The sequence below is a fragment of the Caenorhabditis briggsae genome (assembly GCF_000004555.2).
Source record: "Caenorhabditis briggsae complete genome, chrIV, whole genome shotgun sequence".
Lineage (NCBI taxonomy): Eukaryota > Metazoa > Nematoda > Chromadorea > Rhabditida > Rhabditidae > Caenorhabditis > Caenorhabditis briggsae.
Genome location: NC_013487.2, coordinates 2,809,676 through 2,832,421, shown reverse-complemented (window position 1 = coordinate 2,832,421; position 22,746 = coordinate 2,809,676). Strand labels below are relative to the sequence as shown.

General features: G+C 37.5%; 4 protein-coding genes across 4 annotated transcripts; all 4 read left to right on the top strand.

The window, feature by feature from the left end:
* Window positions 1-3,439: 3,439 nt before the first annotated feature.
* Window positions 3,440-4,894, top strand: CBG22348 (the record flags this gene model as incomplete). The annotated part of the gene is made up of 3 exons (XM_002647140.1): window positions 3,440-4,095; window positions 4,316-4,783; window positions 4,831-4,894. The coding sequence occupies 3 exons, from the start codon at window positions 3,440-3,442 to the stop codon at window positions 4,892-4,894; spliced, it is 1,188 nt and encodes a 395-aa protein (XP_002647186.1).
* A 10,817-nt stretch (window positions 4,895-15,711) lies between these two features.
* CBG22345 lies at window positions 15,712-16,838 on the top strand (the record flags this gene model as incomplete). The annotated part of the gene is made up of 3 exons (XM_002647139.1): window positions 15,712-15,807; window positions 16,339-16,694; window positions 16,739-16,838. 3 exons carry the CDS (start codon window positions 15,712-15,714, stop codon window positions 16,836-16,838), a joined length of 552 nt encoding a protein of 183 aa, XP_002647185.1.
* A 593-nt stretch (window positions 16,839-17,431) lies between these two features.
* On the top strand, window positions 17,432-18,372 carry CBG22344 (the record flags this gene model as incomplete). The annotated part of the gene is made up of 3 exons (XM_002647138.1): window positions 17,432-17,599; window positions 17,814-17,944; window positions 18,297-18,372. 3 exons carry the CDS (start codon window positions 17,432-17,434, stop codon window positions 18,370-18,372), a joined length of 375 nt encoding a protein of 124 aa, XP_002647184.1.
* A 1,757-nt stretch (window positions 18,373-20,129) lies between these two features.
* CBG22343 lies at window positions 20,130-20,942 on the top strand (the record flags this gene model as incomplete). Its single annotated transcript, XM_002647137.1, has 3 exons — window positions 20,130-20,294; window positions 20,540-20,670; window positions 20,870-20,942. The coding sequence occupies 3 exons, from the start codon at window positions 20,130-20,132 to the stop codon at window positions 20,940-20,942; spliced, it is 369 nt and encodes a 122-aa protein (XP_002647183.1).
* Between the last annotated feature and the right edge of the window lie 1,804 nt (window positions 20,943-22,746).

Sequence of the window (22,746 nt, the reverse complement as noted above, 5' to 3'; positions counted from 1 at the left end):
GATGTTTTGTGTTTGCTTGTAGATATATATTTCGAAACGCCTTCCTTCCTTTGCCTTCTGGTGTCATCTCTCACATCTCGTCTTGAGTTATCGACACGGGTCTCGCAACGAAGATTGATTACTCATGTTATAAAGGGGGGGAGAAGAGAACTGACGGAGAGGGCCCTTAAAGACAATCAATCAATCGTGCCCATCCATCCCACCAGTCCCAACCACCGCTTGTCTTCTTTTCGTTCACACACAGGACGAAGAAAAAAGACAAATTCGTTTTTTTGCGCTGTTTGGATAGAGACAAGTTGACGAAAATACTCTTACAAAGGGGAGCTGAAAGAGTTTTAGAATTCAAATTTGGGCTTCATGAGGGTTCGATTACAGGTGCTCTGGCTCAGCTGGCAGCTTTTTCGACTTCGGAACTGGCATCCTGGTTTTTGTGTAACTTGTCTGGGAAATAGTTACTTTGCTGTTTCAGATCGCTTTGAAAATTTTTCATAGTTTAATCATCATCAGTTCTTCTCGCATTGTCGACTGTTTTAGAGCTTCTAGAACGAAAAAAAAGGCTTCATAATGATCCCACAGACGACGTCAACGTCTTCTGAGCTCGTTTGACTGGTAGCGACGAGGAAACTGACATCCGTGGAAGTTTTTGAAAACTAATTTTTACTGTTTCAGATAGTTTATTTCAGGTTTCATGGCATTAGAATTTTCAGTATGATTAACAGGTTTGCTGCACATACTAAATTAAATTAATTTATAGGAATTCTCAGCGCCTGGGAATATATAATTTTCTAGGAAAATTCTGATAAAATGACATATTTTTAGATTTTGGAAATCTTCAGGGTTCTAATGCTCGCTGGCAGATTTTTTAATTGTTTCGTGTAGCGGCTGTGAAACTAGTATTTTTTCTGTTTCATATATATTTTTTCCGAATAAAATCACGAAAAAATTATTCGAACCCATATCGGCTTTAATAATCTTCAACTTCAATAGCATCAAATTTAAGATTTTTGGATGATTCAAGGTGTCAAAAAATTGTAGAACTAAAAATTCGTATATGCCTTCAAGGCTCAACTGGTAGCGATGCTGACTAGTAAACTGACATCCGGGGTTCGAATCCCCTTCGGTAGACTTCTTTTTAGTTTTGTTTGAGGGTCTGAGAAACTAATTTTTTGCTGTTTCAGAGCGTTTGTTTCAAACTTTGGCAGATTTCGAATTTTCTGTTAACGTACTCGTTTCGGCGACTAACTGGTTCTAAATTGCTGGTTTAGGAGTTCTCAGCGCCTGGGAATATAACACTTTCCAGGAAAAACTCTGAAAAAACATATTTTTAGATTTGGAGAATCTACAAAAACGCATAAATTAAAAGCTTTTAGCTCGTTCGAGACGTGTCAAAAATTAGGCTCTTTAACTTCTTCCTGAGATCTATGAACTGAAAATTCGGCTTCATGTTGTGCGTTAACAAGGCCAGTCCCACCATTGTCAGGAAAACTAAATGTTATGCTGTTTCAATTAGTCGGTTTCAGTTTTTCATAGTTTTAAAATTTTTATTTGACCACCTTTATCGCCCCTAAGCTTAAAATTTAAGATTTTTGGATCATTCAAGAAATGTCGAAAATAGGTTTTTTGCTGTTTCAGGTAGTTTGTTTGTTTCTCATAGTTTTAGATTTTTCAGTTGTACGATAATATTTAGTGCCTTCAAAAAAATACTCATAAATCGCTTCAAATTTGAAATTTTTGACTCATTTCAGTCTGTGCTTACTTCGCTCAGCTGGTAGCAATACTGACTAGGACACCGACATCAGGTTATCAAATCCTATTTGATGATTATTTCGGTTTCTGGTTTTGGTGTGAATTGACTCGAAAACTAGATTTTTTTGCTGTTTCAAATAGTTTGTTTCAGGTTTCAAAGTTTTGCAGTTTTCAATGCATGCAAAATATTGAGTTTGAACGAAGGCGTTACAGTAGAACACTTTCAGAACCAAAAAGGGACCGCCAAAATCAAAATCGTGTTTTTAAAACCGGTGCCCTAAAATGGATGGCATCCCCGAGAACCAACACCAAAGATGATTTATTACCACCGGAACACTTTTTTCCACGGCCGCGCCTTCAGAATCCACCAAGAAGACGTGTGAGGGGTGAGAGGCAATCAGTCTTGTACTCGTTTGAAAAATTGCCATGTGTGCTTCAGCTCACTCCCCCTGATCCCTCATTTTTCAACGAGGCCATTTTTCAAATAGTGGCGGCGTCGTTTTTGAAATAACCTCCCTCAGCCGCTTCGAAATGGAAGAGCCTTAAGAGGAATGGGTTTTTTGGGACCTAAAATTCTAGTGTGGGGGGGGGGCAGATTTATTATGTAGGTAGCCGATTCGTACCGCGTGTGTGTGTCTATGGCAGGTAATCATCATCGATCATCTAGAGAGAGGCGAAGATGATGAATTTTAAAAGGGGGAAAGGGAGTGTAATAAGGTGACAGTTTTCGAGTTCCCTTACAATTTACGACTGTAGAGAGTGGGAGAGGGGATTTTCTGTTTCAAAACGCTGGGAAATTTGAAATGGGGGTTTTGAGGTTTGATAATTGGCAAATACAGCAAGAATGGCTTAAAATTCGTAATAAGGACTTTTACGAGTAAAAAAAAGAAAACAATTGGAAATTTGTAATGGGTTGTTTACGGACATTCTGAAACCGTAATTTTAAATAGTAGAGTCGACGAAACAAAACATAAAAAATCCGTTGAGCAAAATGGGAATTTCGAAACAGCAAATATTTGAAGGAACATGCAAGGATAAACTGGTTCAAAACGGTTCGAAAATTGAAATAGGAAGTTTATGGACATTTTGAAACTGAATTTTTGCCATATATAGCTCAAACAACAACTCAGACAAGAAAAAAGTTCCTGCCGGGGGGTTAAAAAGGATGCCGGCAGGCTATTGAAGTGGTGGCAGGAGAATGTACCTGCCGGCGGGCTAAACGACACTCCGCTCGCCGGGATTTTAATTTGCATATTTTATTATTTTGTTTTAAAGCTAAAATTGATTATGTCTATTATTTTACTGAATTTCTTTTACGAGGTATATAAAATTATTTGTTCCGACACTGTGTACATTCTGAAAAGGAAAAGTATTGCTCCGACATTGCAAATTTCCTTATATTTTTCAGAAAATCCCAAAATGACTCCTCAAACACCTCGCGGTCGTTTCTGCAACAATGGATCTGTGTCTACGTTTCCTCCTCCGACAGGTATTTATATCATAATTTATCAGTTTAAAAAAAAACGTTACAGGATCTCCGGTTTCCATTGCCATTTTTGTTGTTTCACATGTCCAATATCTCGATAATTCCTCTTTCTTTCTCTATGTCAGATGTTTTGGTTATTCTACTTCTTTCACTTTCAGCGGCTACTAACCTGTGCGATTTTCCTGTTGTCGCTCAGTCTTCCCCACAATGAACGACTCGTGGTTCCGTAGAAGCAATGGAATATCTTCCGGATCATCGTCAATTGGCACACAAGGATTGTTTGGAAACGGGTCATTCGATGCGATGCCGTTCAACACGGACTTCTCGTTCTTCGTAAACAATAAGAACAATAACAAACCGTCGGTCAAGCTGCTCCCACTCTCGAATCGCCGAACATCATCACTGGCGAACAACAATTTGACTCCCGATTCGGGAAGTTTCTTTTTCAACGGGACGTCATCAGAAGACACCTTCTTCCCTTTGGACAGGGGCCAGAAGGCATTCGTCGCAAGCTCAGAGTTCGCCGAGCCGGCGCGTACAGAGATTACTCTGCAAAATGTCGTCGGGAAGGAGCAGCTCATAAATTTTGCGATGGACCGTCACGGAGTGAAGTTCCTGGAGATCCACTATCCGACGGATGCTAATAACGATCTACACAGAGCAGTTTTCGAAAAGCTCACCGAGTCGATGATCTTGTTCGGTGGATTGTGTAAAAATTCAAACGGAAACTTCATAATCCAGAAGCTTGTCGAATTCGCAACGCTCGATGAGCAGAAAGTGTTGCTGCAGAGAATGGTGGAGTGCGGATTGGCGATATGTGCAAAGATAAATTCGCCTGCCGCGTCGTTCAAATCGCAGTTCAGGTATAGATCTTTTTAAGTTTCAAATTTGAGCAATATCTTGTTACAGAAGTTCGATCGTTCCGTTGTCACTGATCTGATCAAAGCGCTCCATTCCTCTGATTTAGTGGACATTTGCACCGACCAGACATCGATTCATGCCATGCAACGCATTGTAAGGCATCTTCCTGTCGACATTTGGACGTTCTTCGTGGAATTCCTGTACTCTGATGGCTGTATGCAGAGACAAGTACGGATGTCGGCTAGTGCAGCAAGTCATCGACAGATTATCTGAGAATTCGAAGGCCCCATGCTTCAACGCACGCCTTCAACTTCTCCATACTTTGATGTCATGCGTGGTTCGCAATTGTTATCGATTGTCATCGAATGAGTTTGCCAACTATGTCGTTCAGTACGCCATCAAGTCGTCAGGAATCATGGAAATGTATCGCGATATGATCATAGACAAGTGTCTTTTGAGAAATTTACTTTCCATGTCACAGGACAAATACGCATCACATGTCATTGAAGGAGCCTTCATCTTCGCTCCTCCCTCACTTCTCACGGAAATGATGACCGAGATATTCGATGGTTACGTCAAAGATCATGGGACGAATCGCGATGCACTCGACATTCTTCTCTTCCATCAATATGGAAACTATGTCGTTCAACAGATGATAACGATTTGTACATCTGCTTTAATGGGAAAAGAGTGAGCACCTAATTAAACTGATTCTATCATTGACATTTCGTTTTCAGAGAGCGTCGGCTTTCACCATCGGATCTCGGAATGTATGTCGCGTGGTACGAGCAGCTGCTCTAAGACTTGATTTTTAAAAGTTAGCTCGGAACACGCAACGTTTGGCTAGGTCAATTAAACTTTTTGCTGACAATAATTGTGACTCTCTTATTGTTAAATGCACTAACCTAGTTGGTCTCACATTGATCCCCACTTCTGATGTTTTATCTCCTTTCCTATCAATCCAGTTTGATGGAAACACTTATTTCTGCCCCATTCGTTACTCCCCCATTGTTGTTAGATAAGAATAATTTCTTTTGATAATAAAAACTTATATTTTGTTAATATTCTCATTTGATTTTCATGAAAAAGACCCTGGAAGAGGAAGGGGGAAAGAACAAAAAGCATTTACCTGCCGGCGTGAAAGTCCATGCCGGCAGGCTAAAAAAAAAGTCCCTGCCGCTGCCCTGCGGCAGGAACTTCCCTTAACCCGCCGGCGGGAACTTTATTCTTGTCTGAGAAAACATAAAAGATCCCGTTGAGCAAAAGGGGGATATTGAAACAGCAACTTTTTAAAAGAAACATGTCATTTCCAACATTATATCAGATTGAGCCTTTTATCCAAATTTGAAAGTTTGAAAGTTGGAATTGAATTGTTGCCGAAATCTACTGTTTCAAAATGTGGTCATTTTACTCAAGTATATTTTGTAACGATAGTAGTACCGCGAAATAATTTTTTAAACAAAAATAATGGTCTGAATGGTCGCCGACAAATAGTACGGATTTCCACATTACGATATAGTGTTTACATTTTTGTGCCTGCCGTACCCTTATTATAAATCCTATTGGTATTCAAGAGCCGTTTGCAACCTTTTTAGAATAATTTTGACAATTTTTCAAGTTAGATTTCGGCCGTTTTTCCTACTGAGAAGAACTCAATTTTCTAAAAAAATGCCCAAAAATGACTGTTTGAAAATGCTGTCATCTCACTGTAACATATTTCGTAACGATTCTAGTGTCTATAGTATCAATTATTTGTGTACAATCGTCAAATCGTGGGAAAAATTTATCAGGAATATCAGGAATCTGAAATATACGATTTTTCCGATAAAAAGTATGTTCAAGTTTATAAAGGTTGAGAAAATAAATGGAAAATGTTTGGAAGGAGATTTTTCGTAGGTTTTTTGTAGCCAGTGTATGCATTCTACCGTAACGGTGTACAACGCTTAATGTCACTCTGCGCCTTTAAATTGTTGAGTTTTTAATAATGTAAAACGATAACAATCAGATTCTTCGGATTTAGAGAATTGAACCTCGCATTGTCAGGAAAATTAGAAGTATTCTGAATTAATTTTTCCCCTATCACCATGAATTAAGCGGTGATAATATGCCAAAATTGATTATCGTAAATTGTATAGGTTTTTCTGAAAAAACCTCATCGGTTTCTAAAAATCTCATCGATTCAGAATAAAGGGAAAATGATGAATCAAAAAAAATTCAAATTGTCCGGAAAAATGTTTTTTAGCTGTCAAAATCCGAAACACTTTCAGAAAGAAACGAATGAGAAAATTTGAAGCTGTTTCATAAACATTTAGAAACTGTAGAAATTTTTTGGCCCTTCACTCAATTTTCGTGATTATTGTGCATAAAAAATAATTCGCTTTTTCAATGGAAACTCCTCGAGAGATGGAACTTGAAGGCACAATTTTAATTTTTCTGCGCCACTACCGGCTACGCGGTCGTAAGATTCGGCTTTCGACCGATGTACATTTGGAAGCGTAGGAAGAAGAGGTTATAAAACACTAGAACAATTTTACATGTACACATTAGGAGGGACTTTTCAAGAGATATGAATAAAAGTCTCAAAATTCTGTTCTTTTACGCCCTCGAGAAGTTCCACCGATGGAGGTGCCGCGTTGCTACCATTAATCACTGTACACAGTCACGTCAGAATGCATACCGTAACTCTAAACAACTTTATAAAATCTTCTGTTTACAATGTTCAAAGACATTCAGTGAAAACAATAGTGTCAGATATAAAACAATCATTTAATGGTAACAGTGAAACAGAACAACAAATTTCAAAAAATTTGTTTTTGGATTTAGATTTATGGAACACTTGGAAATTTCACTGTTTCAATATGTTCGTTCATACGATGAGTGTGAACTGATGTGTTGTCCTTCTTATACGTATGGGTAATTATTTTAAAATTCCATTTCACAAATTCGTATTCTATCGAAATGTTTTAAAGGAAGCCAGCTCAGCAACGATGTGGGATTGTGGAAGTCTTCAACATGTGTACTCAAAAATTTCACTGTTTCTAATCTAACACATTTCCCAGTTACTTTTATATTTTTCAATTTCAACGCTCATACTTGTAACGGGCCGGGCTTTTTCCGGAATTTCGGAGGCCCGGCCCGAGCCCGGCCCGGCCCGGCGGGCCCGTCATTTCACTAGTTTCGAAATTTTCAAAAAACACATAAGGGGGGACCCTTATGTGATTTTTTTCGACCAAAAAATTTTTTTTCGAGTTTTTCGATCTTTTTTGATCAGACAACAATCCGAAATACAAAAAAAAATGGAAAAAATTATATTGAGAGCTCAAAATTTGGCTCAAAAATACAGACTTTTTGACACCGGGCCTGCCGGGCCGGGCCCGGGCCCGGGCTTTGGCGGGCCGGCCCGGAATTTTACAAGTATGCCAACGCTGAAAAATTCCAATTTCAAAAAACTCCCCCACCACATCCATCTTCTTTTCCCTAATTGCATTCTGTGTAAATACCATTCATTTTCATTTCCTTTGTATGGGTGGTGGAATTTTACGACTTTTTTCGACGGCGGCACGCATGATAAAATCTTTTTTATTCGTATATTTGTACAGTGGTGTTTCGAATAGAATTAAATTTTCTAGTTAAATGGAAATGAAGGAAAGGGACTGAAAAAATTGTAATAAGGGATTTTGAAGTTAGATCCGTGTTACCGTAAACACTCTAATAGAATGCATCGACGTAATCCCTAGATCATTCAGTGTGAGGGAAATCGAAAAGTGATCAACTGACAAACTGTTAATCATATCATCAAAACCATACCGTCAGTTGATTACTTTTCGATATCTCTTACAGGGACTTGAATGATTACCATTAGCTTAAAATAAACTTAAGATAATCATACAATGAAATTAAGTGCAAATTTTGATAAGATGTTTACGTTAAACTCAAGATAAGCCTTTTATCAAGTTTTTGATAAGCTTACGGTAAGCCTAAAGAAAGCTTACTGTAAGCCTAAAGCGAACTTACAGTAAGTTTGCGTTAAGCTCACTAATATTGCGTTAAGCTGACTCAGCTTGTCTTGCGTTAATTACATTAAAATGTTAAACTGACAACATTCTTATTGTCGTTAAGCTCACCACGATAAATCTACGAAACTTCTGTATTTCCTAATATTTTCGACATTTATCCAAAAATCTGAATTCTTTAAATTCAGCAGGGACCACATTTTTGATATCACTGAAAACTTTGACAAATGACGGAACATGAAAGTTTCGACATTTATCATACGGATACATACACACATATCCATCAGTTTTTCTACAACTGGGACCTATCGATCATCTTCTTCTTCGCCTCCTTCTCATCCGATTCGTCTTCTTCTTCTTCTTTTGCTGATGTTTAGAAAATTTCGCGCGAAGCAACAATAAGACAAACGATCTTCATCTTCTTCTTCTTTAAGATTTTAGTGACAAGCACCATCTCCAAGTTTCTCCCCCCTCTCCCAAACAATTATAGAGAGTGATGATTGATTGGAAATCGAGCGTTGATGACATTTGATAATAATGATGGAATAGGCACCCCTTCTTTTTGATGTATCACGTATTTATCATCCATTTGGTTTTGATCTGTGGAAGAAATCCGGAAGCATAGGGTCAATAAAAATGTTGGAGATTTTTCGGGGGAACCAAAATGAGGGACTAATTTATTGGGAAACAGACATCTTTGCAGGAATGTTGTTAAATAGAATATTGTCCAAAAACTGTCACAGATTGAAATGAAACTCAAGAAACAGAGATGATTTATTTTCTGAAAATCTCAAAGCTTCAAGTTTTCGGTGTCACAATGGTTTAGAAGAAAAAAGTTAATGGTTGAATTCTGACAATTGATACAGTAAGCTTACAAAAAGCATACTGTACGATTAACGTGAGTAGCTCAACATAAGCTTAATGGATATGTAGTGAACTCCCATCATACTTAAGATGAGCTTATCTTTGGTCAAACATTAGTAACTTAATATTAGCTTATCACAAGCTCACCATAAATTTGTTTTAGGTCTATGGAAACCATTTGAGCTTAAAGTAGTTAACTTTGAGCTAAGTTTTCTCATTTCCTGGGATAGATATCAAAAAATTGGCAACGGACAATTTGTGTATCATGATATACAAATTATTTTGTTGATTAAACATTTTTCGATACCTCTTATAGGAACTAATATAAATTTGATCGAAATTGGGGATCGCCTTTATTAGAAGTTTTTGAAACTTAGTGAGTGTAGGAAAACCATGTTGTGAACAGATTTCAACCAAAATTTTCACGAATTTTCGAATCACATGAAACAGATTTTTTTAAAACATGAAGACAAACAACTTTAGAAAGCTCTACAGGAAGTACCGACAAGACTCACAGTTAAAACAAGGTTTGAAAAGTTTTGCGATGTTAGGATTTTGGTTACTATTTCTAGCCGCACTGGTATTGATTCGTGAAAACTATATAACGCATAACTTAATGCTCGGGTTTAACTAAAACTCTTTGCTACGAAGGTTTTTCGAACCAGATTTCTAGTTTACCGTAATCGATTCTGGAAATGATGGTGATCGAGGCCACACTTTCAGAAAAAAGTAGCTTTTATGTACAGCTTCAAAAAGTTTTATGTTGGTTTGTCCTTTTAAGCTTCTCGTTTGGCTATCGTAACCCGTTTATATCGGGGTGCGACCGCGTAGCTCAGCTGCACGGCAATTCGATTAATTTGCCCCCAAAAAGGTCTCTTTTAACAGAAACATTTGAAACACTTTTTTTCGAAGACATGTAAAGACGATCATATTTTTCCAACTGTCACTAATTCAAGAAGAACATGAAACATGATTCATGTGAATATTTTTTGAAATTTTCATTACTGATTTATCCAATGTGAAGCCAAATGCGATCGTTGTCCGTAAAAGGTGAATCATTGTCGAATTGAAAAAAACTGGGACCTCACTTGGGTTCAAGCGAGGGGGTCAGAAAGCGCGCCCCAGCAAACTCGTAGGCCAGAAGAAATTTACTAATTTCAAAGTGGACGCGGGTTTAATCTAGATCATGATCTATTTCTTCAAAATCAACTGGTTGCAAGGCGCGCTTTTTCGCTCTTTTAAAATGTTTAAAACTGTGAAACTCAGCCAACGAAATTCGGCAGCGAATTTAGAATTTTTCCTAGATTTACTGGGGCGCGCTTTCTGACCCCCTCGCTTGAACCCAAGTGGGACCTGAGAGTTTGAAAGGCGTCGCTTTTGTTGATCTACGAAAAAGCGCGGCAAAAACGTAATATTTCAGACTTTCGCCTCGTTTGAGCTACTTTTGCAATTAAGCTCTGTGGTTTGATAAAAAACAGATTTTAGAGATGCTCGCGATCATTTTCATACCAAGAAGTCAGAATTTCGTCCAGAAAATCCCACTAAATTCATAGAAATAAGTTACGTTTACTACTGTAGTGATTTTTGGGGAAGGCCTCGAAAATTGACCGGGAAGCCGCCCTTTTCCAGCTCCCACTTTTTTTTAAGTCGACAATATATATCACGAATTACAAGCAGAACTAGAAACATAACTTTTTTATAACTTTTTATTCAAAAAACATTTGAGCCGTTTTTCTGTTACTATAAGAGATACCGAAATTTGCTCAAAATCACTTTTGATCAAAACTGAATTGCTGTTACAAATAAATCTTAAAGCAGGATACTTTTTCAATCGTGGATTATACGGGTCCCTTTAAAACTATTATAAAGCACTTGAAAAGTTCAAATAGCAACAACTATTTCAAACCCTGGTTATCTGATTTTCTGATTGTGAGACATGAAAATACAATAATGAGGAGATAATAAAATTTGATAACTGCTTTCAGGAAATTTTGTTACAGATTAATTTCGCAAAAAAAAAACTTCAAGACTAATATAACACTCATGCTGTTTTTAGTTCCAACTTATTAATTTTCTGAGAACTTGTGAACTTTTTGAAAAATTGGAAAATTAAGAAAATTACTTTGAAATATTTCGCAAAACACTTTGAAGTACAGTTGCTGATGATATTTGTAAGATCAGAGAAATCGAAAAATTGTCGGTTCAGTGAATAGCTCAAACTATTTTCCAGTTTCAGCAAGATGATGATACATAATTTTTTTAACTGATTAGTCGGAACCTGACATTTTTAAATTATTTTTTCCAGTTTCATTAAGTTTATCATTCAAAAATTCGAACAACAATTCTCTGAATAATTCGACAATCATTTACAACTATAACAAAACAGTAAAGATGTTTGATCAGCTACAGTAATCCTTATAATTCATCACCATGATTCGTCACGACCACATTTTCCAGTTTCCTAAATAAATTTATGACCCATCATAAAATGGAAAAACATAAATTGTCCATTTTTCCAAAAACAAACTAATCAAGTTCTTTTTCTATTCAAAACATTTTCTTGAAAGTCGATTTATATGTATCGTTTCCGCAAAAACCTATTCATCTCATTAATCATTTTGTGATACTATCAATTCCTTTTCTTATCATCATTATCAACTGGCTTCCCCCCTCCTATCTCTATCTTCTTTTCATTTTTGCCCCCTTTTGTGTTTGTACAAAAATGATTAATTACAGTTTGTCAAGTCCGATCATCAAATGCTATCAATCAAGCCGTTAGAATAACATTGATGTCGATAAGTGAGAAAAAAGAAGATGGAAAGATGAGAAAAGATTGATAAGGAGGAGAATACAGGTATGAAATGAAGAGAAGAAAAAGAAGAAATTGACCAAGAAGGTGTGATATTGAACTTGATAGGTCAATTAATATAAGGTGTCGAAAAAAGGAAGAAAGAAAAAGAAGGGGAGTGAAGGGATTTCGAAGTAGTTGAAAAATTGAACTTGTGCCATGCTTTATGTGAAGAGAGTACAGTAGCCACAACAGGTGGAACCACTGATGAAGGATTATCTTAAAAACGTTGATTTTGCTGTTCATGTTTCATGTGATGTACTTTTCAACTAAATGATTAGAAACTGACAATTTGAATTGTTGAAGATCTAAATGGGGGGCTCAACAATTTACCATACACTTCTACGATTCAACAAGTTAGTTAATATTTTAAACCTTCAAACTTTTTTATTTTCGACCGTATGCATCAGCTAGCAAGATTTTCACAGTACCATACAGTTTTGATAGCTAACTTTGGTTTTTGAATTTTATTGAGAGGTACGTGGAAGGACTGACAAATAACAAATACATAGTAATTGAAGTATTTCAAAAAATAGGTATTTAATACATTTCAAGTTTATAGACATGTTTCTTAAAAATCTTTCTCGATTTCATGAGATTATTGCAAAAATCGATATAATGATTTTGAAGTAGGGTGACATTAAAAATACATTTTTTTTTCAAAATTTGTTCATATGTGCTTCTCGGAGTTGAACTTGAGGACCCAACGGTTTTGGTCTAGCAATTTTAAGCAAGGGCATACAATATAATCAGTAAACAACTCAAACTGTTTTCCAATTTCCACAAAATTTTGAAACATGAAATTTCTTAAAAGTCGGTTGAAAATAATGCCGAACGAACGGCCAGATATCTAATACTGGAAAATAAAAATTGCAGTTTCAATAAACGAATAAATTAAGGTGTAGTTTACAAAGACAGTGATCAGAGATTCACGGACAGTGAAATACAGTGCGTTTCACATTTATACGGTCACCCTAATTTTGGAGTATAACGTTAGAACCGATGAAAATAGGTATTCGGTAATTAAAAAATCGGATTCAGGACCTCAAAATACATAGGCTTGACAATTTTCATAATGATACCAACAAAACTGGCAAAATTAGTCTCCTTTGACTGAAAAATGGCTCTCTGCAAGCGTTTCATATTTATACGGTCACCTCGGCTTGACTTAAACTGAAGAACATTTGGAATGGTGGTCCTGAACTGATATTCTGTTCCGAATCGGACCATTCGGCACCGATCGCATTCCTGAGAACCCCACCGGTTCTGTACTTTCTGCAATGGTGTTAAATACTCAAATGGCACGTTCTCCACAAAATTCCGATCCGAAGAGATGACTAGCCATAGCAAAACTTTGATTTTTAAGGGTCGGAACCATGCTAAATGGATCAGCTGAGGCGACGGAAGCGGTTCTCCTTCTGGAAAAGGAACTTACGGTGATGGGATCGACAACGGAAATGGAGGACATGATTCTCGTACACTTATTGATAATTCCCGAAGTTCATACGACCAAGGGCAAGTGTCATTCTGAGATATCCCGCCACAGAAAAAGCACACCACTCCAGAAGACTGTTTTCTCCGAAAGTATGCTAAATTTGAGAATCCAAAACATTTGATTTTTTACAAAACATATGTTGGGATGACAAAAATCAATTTGGACAAACGATAGCCATTTTTAAATGATCTGCGCAAAGATCCAATCCAAATCTCATAATAAAACAGGGTGGAGACAGTTTTCTGATGTCGTGTGCTTTCACTCCGGCGGGATACCTCAGGATGACACATGCCTCCTGGTCGTATGAACTTCGGGGATTATCAAAAAGTGTAAGAGGATCATATCCTCCATTTCCGTTGTCGATCCCATCACCGTAAGTTCATTTTCCAGAAAGAGAGTCGCTTCCGTCGCCTCAGCTGATCCATTTAGCATGGTTCCAACCCTTAAAAATCAAAGTTTTGCTATGGCTAGTCATCTCTTCGGATCGGAATTTTGTGGAGAACGTGCCATTTGAGTATTTAACACCATTGCAGAAAGTACAGAACCGGCAGGGTGCTCAGGAATGCAGAAGATCAGTTTAGGACCACTATTCTAAATTTTCTTCAGTTTAAGTCAAACCGAGGTGACCGTATAAATATGAAACGCTTGCAGAGAGCCATTTTTCAGTCAAAGGAGCTTAATTTTGCCAGTTTTGTTGGTATCATTATGAAAATTGTCAAGCCTATGTATTTTGAGGTCCTGAATCCGATTTTTTAATTACCGAATACCTATTTTCATCGGTTCTAACGTTATACTCCAAAATTAGGGTGACCGTATAAATGTGAAACGCACTGTATGTTGTTTGGACAACGGACAACTGACAAAGCTTTACTAAATCAACGAGTATTTTCTAAAAAAACATGACCAGAACTCATCTATCTTCCTTAACTGCCCTTTCAAACGAAACAATTCAATTTGAATTTTCTGATAAACAGACGGAGAGAACAAATTTTCAAACGAACAACGGACACGGACGGCGGACAATTTTTTCTCGGACAACGGACAACGGACATCCAACAATGATCGAACAACGGACTGTCCGTGCATCTCTGGTTTGGATATTGGCACTTCGCACCGAAAAACAACCAAAAGCTTTCCGTACCCCCATTTGTTTTATGAATAAAAGTGCTTGGGAAGATCAATTTTTAAAAACTGTTTCACCTTCCTGACAAAATTGTGTTATAGTTCAATCAGGAAATGTGAATTTCCAATTCTTTACAGAGCCAAGAAGAGATAATACACTTCTAATAATACTAGGTATGGAAATTGCCGTGTTCAGATTTTGTTTGAAATTTTCATATTGCTGAATTCTGTATCTTTAGGTTTTGTAATTTCGAATTCGAATAAGAAGATCAAAGTTTTTTTAATGTTTCTGTTTCACATTCCAGACGAAATTGTGGTGTTTATCAAATTTCGATGGTAAGTTCTTTAATTATAATTTCAAAAAAAGTCTGTTTAGCGGTTTTGGAACTCTACCCTTCCGTTTTAATTATATAAGTGCAATGAGAACATTTTAATTTTTAAAGGGGGACTCCGACCAAATTTTTATTGCATTAAAATGTGTTAAAAATTATCTATTTTTCGAATATTATTGCGAAAAAATTCAAAAAAAAATCCGAAATTCCCGAAAAACCCCCAAAAAAGTTGCACCCACTAAATGTGAAGCTATCTCTTTCTCTCATAAAGACGTCTTAATAACACTAACAATCATTTTTCAATTAACGACGAGAGATTGCCAACTGTTCAGAGGATTCGTGATTTGGGAGTCATTCTCAATTCGTCACTGACCTTCTCTGACCACTTCGCTACCACACTCCGGAAAGCACACCAACGAATTACCATTTTCTTTAATGTTCTCCGCCGGTCTAAAATGGATATTTTCGTAAAATGTTTTGTCATCTACATTCGCCCCATTCTTGAGTATGGTACAATTGTTTTCTCTCCCGTCCTCAAGGAGCAAATCAAGCTTCTTGAAGGCGTTCAAAAGTCATTCCTGTTCCGATGTTACAAGAAGTTCAACTATCCCTATATATCCTACTTTGATTTTGACAATCAGTACAATAAGTAATTATTTGTGACCGTGTAGCTCCGCCGGTAAATCTCATTGCGCTGCCTTCAAGTACGAAAAGCCCATGAAAAACTAACATCATGTTTCATACTGTTTATATTGAAATGAATAAATCTTGTTCCTATTTTCTATTTTCCAATTTCTTGAAACTAGTATAATTCAAAAGAAGAGGAAGTGCTTATTTTTTGCAGAAATATAGAGATAGATAAAACAAGAGAAAATCCCAAACTTTATATTATATTTTTCCAATATAAAAACACTCGCTGATGACATGGAGATCATCATCCCATCATGCAAACTCTTCTCATCTTGGCCGTTTTCTGTGCTGGAGCCTATGCCAACTTCGGAGAAGGAGGAAAGCAAGCCATCGTCAATCATCACAATAATGTTCGTTCCAAGATCGCCAAAGGACAGTATGTGGCGAGAGGGACTTGAAAGGAGAGCGGAACCAATATGATGAAAATGGTAAGAGAACGGATTAATGGTGGCCCACCATTGGTGGGGCAACAGTGGGCCAACGGCGGGCTAATGAAAGCTATTGGCGGGCCAATGGCGGGCCAACGGCAAGCTAACGGCGGGCCAGCGGCTGGCAAGCTAACGGCATGCTCCGGCTTGCCAACGGCGGGCCAACTGTGAGCCAACTGTGGGCTAACGACTAGCTAACGGCAAGCTAAGGGTAAGTTAACAGTGGTCCAATGGCGGGCCACCAGTGGACACCAGCGGACCAACGGCGGTGCAATGGTGGGCCTCGTCATAGTTAGCTGATATTAGGCTTCCTGTCTGTTCGGCTGCTTCAAGACTTGTAACTTTTTGTATAGGAAACTTAGAGCTTTCTAAATTATACCATCTTGTAGTACTTGTTAACTTCTATCAGCTTATTTTTTCCCAACACCAAACGCAAACCAGAATTATTTCCAGAAATGGGATGGATCCCTCGAATCCTCCGCCCAAGGATACGCTAACACCTGCCCAACTGGACACTCCACAATCCCATCCATCGGAGAGAACCTCTACTACTACTGGTCTGGATCCGCCATCTCTAACCTCGACCAATTCGGAGGAATGGCATCGGCTGCCTGGGAATCTGAATTCCAGGATTTCGGATGGGGGTCCAACAAGTTCACCATGTCTCTCGCCAACACTGGAATCGGACACGCCACTCAAATGGCATGGGCATTGACTGACAAGATTGGATGTGGAATCAAAATGTGTGGACCTGATGCGTCGAAGGGGGGAATGAATCGAGTCGCTGTTGTATGTCATTATAAGATTCAGTATGTCTTAATATTTTTTAACCAATTATCGATGTTTATTTCAGAGGAAACTATTTGTTTAAGACCATCTACAACTCGGGAGCCACCTGCTCTGCATGCCCATCTGGTACCCGGTGCGAACAATCTTCGGGACTTTGTGCTTAAATATATTTTTTGGTCTTTATTTCGGTGGGTTTTTCTAAATAAATACATTTTCGCGAAAATTTTGTGCGGTTCCAAGCATATGGTTTTCAGAGAGTCTTGTATTTTGAGATCAGTATTTGCAATACTATTGATGAAATACGGATTTTTGAATTTTGAGAATTTTGATTCTAAACATTAAAATGCTTCTTTTTGATATCGAATTTCCAATTTTAAGGATTTTTTCTCAGTTTTCAGTTTGAACTTTTCATGAATTTATCAGATTTCTGCAAGAGAAGTTTTTGTACTGTTTCAAAACATTATTAGTTTGCTTCAGATTTTTGCAATAGGTTCGTTTTCTAACGGAATCTAAAATTTATAACCAAAAAAATTTGTTGAAATTGCAACAATACCACCAAACACAAAAAAAAGAGAATTTGTCATTTTTGAATTAATCATAACTTCTTTTCTTTTCCACTCTTCTATCCACACACTACCTAGCTCTCTTTTGTTGATCAGCCAACAATAACCGATGAGAAAATGCAATTGTTATGACCATGTATAAAAGTAATCGCTCGGAACTGGTTTTGGTATAAAAATCATCAGTTTAAAAAATTATGAAGTTCTTCATTCTTGTCGCCTCGTTTTTGGTGATCCTTGTGGCTGGAGCGCCAACGTCGACTTCGGATACTACGGAAAACTTGGTGACACAAAATGTAAAAAACTGCGAAGAAAAAAAGTCTACTGAAAATGAAAAAGCAGTTATTTTCTTCAAAACTTGTACGGTGAGTAGAAAATCGAGAGTGTGCATTTCTGCGTGACGGTGTACAGCGGTGAGCAAATGTCAGTCAGATGCGAGCCTGTAGATCAGTCGCTAGGTGCCCGGCACCTTTTTTGAGTGAAAAAGAGAAAACAGTTTATTTTCTGATGAGGTCGTAAAGTCTAAAACGTCTAACTTTTCAAAAAAAAAAGAGTCAGAATCAAAGACAAATGTTTCAGAGGGCATACACCTGGCAAACGAGGCACAATGACGAATGCAACATTTCCACTTATTACAAAAAAACGGTCACCACTACCCCTGAAACATCCACTGAGCCATTAAACGGAGTCGCACAGTGTACAAAGACACCGTGAGTGATATGGAAAAAAAATGCTCTATGGAAGTATGAAATAATTTCAAAGAATCACGATTAGAGCGCACTCGCTTATTGCGTTTCGACATTTAAGTCTAGTGTTGGATATTTTCTTCAAAGTAAGACTTCTATTTCTATCGGTTGAAATTCGCTGACCGACCGACTGAATAGTGTGTCGTGAAATAAAAGGCTGCTTACGCGAACATTTTCTGACGCGTTGCAAACGCACAAATTTGGTTTGCTTGCTGTCGGTCGGTCGGCTAATGCGGCTTACATATTTATTAAAAATTCTAATACAAATCAACTACATATACTACATTTTTGAGACAGCAAAACGTTCTTTTTTCAGATGCGACGCTTCCGAGAAAATCACGGTTGATTGTGCTACTGCGTTTGGAGAGAGGTTGTCCGAAATTGAAAACTAATTAATTTGCTAATTGTATTAATTGAATAATAAAGAAGTTTGCATCACATGTATGGTTTCAAGCTTTTCAGTGTGAATTGTTGAGAAAATTAAAGAAAAAAAAATGAATGATGGGTATGGATAATGATTGGCTCGAGAACTTCAGTTCAGTTTTACAACAATTTAAAACGGAAAAAAATTCAAAATCTTTCATTTTAAAAAAATGAATGGTATAAAAATTGAAGGGCAGACAAGGAAGACTTCAGGGCTATTTTCAACGCGCGAGTATGCATTTTTACGTGACTGTGTACAGTGATCTGTGTTCACACAATACGTCACTATCGTTATGACATCGGTCGGTGGCGCAAGTTGTGCCACCGTTGCTCAGCTGGTAGTAACGTGGCACCTTCAACGGTGGCCACACAAGTTCAACTCCTTGAGGGGCTATAACACAACTTGGAGAAAATGATGTTTTTATATGACCCTTGTCAACCTCATTGGATTATAAAATATTAGCATACTTGCAATTTCTCATGACACTAAAACAGCAGAAAAAACAAGAAACCGATGGTAATTTAATACACGATGAGTTAAAAAAAAAGGATTCTGAAACTGTAAAATTTACTCCTGAAATTCTGAGAACAGCATTCCAGAAAGCTCCTGTTTCATGCAGGCGAAGTCGATGTATTTTAAAGGTGGGGGGACAGGAGATTTTACGGGGGATTTTTGGGGCCAGAGTATGCATTTACCGTAACGGTGTACAACGCTTAATGTCACTCTGCGTACAGCTGTCGCCCTCGCCATACTTGTAAAATTCCGGGCCGGCCCGCCAAAGCCTGGGCCCAGGCCCGGGCCGGCCGGGCCTGAGGAAATTTTCAAAGCCCGGGCCCGGCCCGGAAAGCCCGGTGTCAAAAATTCTGTATTTTTGAGCCAAATTTTGAGCTCTCAATATAATTTTTTCCATTTTTTTTTTCGTATTTCGGATTGTTTGTCTGTCTGATCAAAAAAGGTCGAAAAACTCGAAAAAAATTTTTTGTTCGAAGAAAATCACATAAGGGTCCCCCTTATGTGTTTTTTGAAAATTTCGAAACTAGTGAAATGACGGGCCCGCCGGGCCTCCGAAATTCCGGAAAAAGCCCGGCCCGGCCCGCTACAAGTATGGCCCTCGCCTTTATGTATGCTATCGGGCAGCGGCTTTCTCTTTGCCCGCGTAGCTCAGTCGGTAGCGGCGCCGCACCTTCAACACTCGCCTCGACAAGTTCAACTCCTCGAGGAGCATATTTGAACGGAATTTCGACAACATTATTTTTCTCATGTCCCCCCATCTTTAATGGGTTCTCATGCTTTTTTCTCAACTTGGATACTTTCATGTTGAATTTTTTGTTCATAGAAACCGAAGTAACTATAAAAAACCGTTTCAACCTTTCAAAACATTTTCTCTTCAAGTTTTTAACGGATTTTTTCGAAGAAATTTTTTTCTGTTTCGAAGACTGCATATTTTTTTGGGGTTATGCTAGTGCTTTAATGAGTTAATTCTTAACAAAAAATCTGTTTAAAATGCAACAAAACCACTCACAATAAAAAATGGAGAGAATTTGTCATTTTTGAATTAATCATAACTCCTTTTCTTTTCTCCTTCTTCTATCCACCCACTCTCTCGCTCTCTTTTGTTGATCATCCAACAATAACTCATGAGAAAATGCAATTGTTATGACCATGTATAAAAGTAATCGCTCGGAACTGGTTTTGGTATACAAAAATCATTGAATTCTGAAAATTATGAAATTTTCCATTCTTGTCGCCTTTTTTTTGGTGGTCCTGGCGGCTGGAGCGCCAACGTCGACTTCTGAAGTTAAGCAAGAATCTTGGAGCGATAACCATGGACCATGCTCATCTTATTCAAGCGATGTGAATGGAGTTAAGACTTCCGTCAACACTTGTACGGTAAGTTGAAACATTGAAAGTGTGCATTTTCACGTTACGGTGTACTGTAATGGGTGTTTTCACCTTGTGTGATTTTTTGAATTGTACTATCAGTTCGCGACAATGCTTACAATTAGTCTGTAAGGTCCCACAACTGTCAAAAACAGGGCCGCGGTCGGCCACGGCCGACCACGGCTGAGTCGTCATGATATCAAAAAAATCGAAATTCCCGGAACATTTTTGATAATGGAAAATGACTGTTTCAGAGAGAAGTTACCTGGAAATTGAGGCACAATGACGATTGCAACATTTCCACTTACTACAAAAAAACAGTCACTATTGTCCCTGAAACATCCACTGAGCCATTCAACGGAGTTGCACAGTGCACGAAGACACCGTGAGTGATATTCAAAGTTCAATCTATCTTAATTAGAGGGCATTTAACAATTTCATTATTGCCCTTGAAGTCTAATTCTTGATATTTAGTTTAACGGATCATGGTAATACAAAATTTTAGCTCAGTTAGCGTTCTTATTGAAAATTCAAAGTGCTAATCAACCATATCATAATTTTAAAACTGCAAAACATTTTTTCAGATGCGACGCCACCGAGAAAATCACGGTTGATTGTGCTACCGCTTTTGGAGAAAAATTGTCCCAAATTGAATAATTAAGTTTATTGTTTTTAATTGGGTTAAATGAATAATAAAGAAGGTTGCATCACAGTTCGGGTTTCAAGGGGGTCCCATGTGAATTGAAGAGGAAAAATTTTTTTTTCTAAAACTTACTAACGTTTCAAGACATTGCTTCAAGGATTCCGCAGTTCAATATTACAGTAAAATGAAACGGAAAATTCAAAACAGTCCATTCTGAGGGCTTTCATAGAAGCTCCATCGGTGGGCCCACAAGTTCAACTCGTCGAGAGAGAACAAAATTTCGAGAAGCATTTTTTCATGTCCATCGTTTTTTTTGATAAAAATTAACAGATATTGACATACCTGCAATTCCTCATGATACGAAAACTGCAAAGCAAAAACTTGTTCGAAATTACTAGTTGCACTAAATTCATTAAAAAGATAAGAGGAATCCGAAACTGTATTTTTTGAATTTTTGAAACACCATTACAAAAAATTTCTGTTCCATTCAGGCTGAGTTACTGGGTTTTAATGGGGTTTTATGCTTTGTTTTTCGATTTTGGATGCTCTCAGGTTGAGCTTTTTATTTTTATTGTTCACAGAAACCGTTTTAACTATACAAGCAGTTGTGAACAATTTCAACTTAAACAACTCCAAATCAACTTCTTAATTTTTTTAACAGATGATTGCAAAAAAAGTGTTTTTTTTTCTGTTTCCAATTTTTCATAATTCTTTTCAGGGATTTTATCCTCTGTTATTGTTGGTGAGCTTAACATAATCTTAAACAAACACCGGACAATTTATTAACAGGAAAGAAATATGTTCAAAATACAACAATACCACCCACCACAAAAAAGAGAGAGTTTGTCATTTTTGAACTAATCATAACTCATCTTCTTTTCACCCTCTTCTATCCACACACTCTCTTGCTCTCTTTTGTTGATCAGCCAATTTCGGGACTTTTCTGTTGAACTTTTCATTTTTATTGTTGGCATATGAACAATTCGAATTCATTGTATGAGAAACTTCCAATTTTCCAATTTTTATCAAAGCCAACTGATACAGAAAAAAATTCGTTAAAAGACGCATGGTCTGAACATGTACAACTCAATAAAACTGACTGAAAAAATCATGCTCTATACAAATATCGAAACAGTTAAAAATTTTTGGATTGATACACTTATCGTGGATCGTCTATATTTCTCACCGTCTTCTTCACATCTTCAAATTCTCACTATCTTTTTTTTTTTTGAATCCCTTTGAATGGACCCACACAGGTGACTTCAGAGAACGACATTAAATTCAGACTACTTCTGCGTAGAATACGTTTACTGCTTTTCAATTTCCATTTTTAAAAATTTTTTCCATGCTCCTTGCTGTAGAGTCAACAAGTGTTTTCTCCCATCACTGGTACTTACAATAAGTTTATAAGTCTTGCCCATAACGATCACCCCAAATTGTCTCACTGATTCTAACATTCTTTTCCTTCCCTGTCTTCCCGATTTCTCGGGATGGCCATTTTATCTACATACCATCAGCCTCTTTAGGTCCTGCGTTCATACTTACAATGGACAGTCATAATTACGGTCAAATAGAAAATAAATGTCTATTGATTCTGTCTCTGCACATGTAGGCTGGTTGGATGTTCATCCTCCTCCATTTCATTCTTTCTGTCATTCTGTTTAATTTTTGTGGTCCCTAATTCTAAATATCAGTATTGTCGGAATTATAAAACTGCAACGGAGTTTACTCCTTTGACTCTCCTGATGAGTCTACCGTAATCCTTTTTACGTTTCAAGTTACTCATAAGGTACACCAATGTTTCCTTTCGGTAGTTCT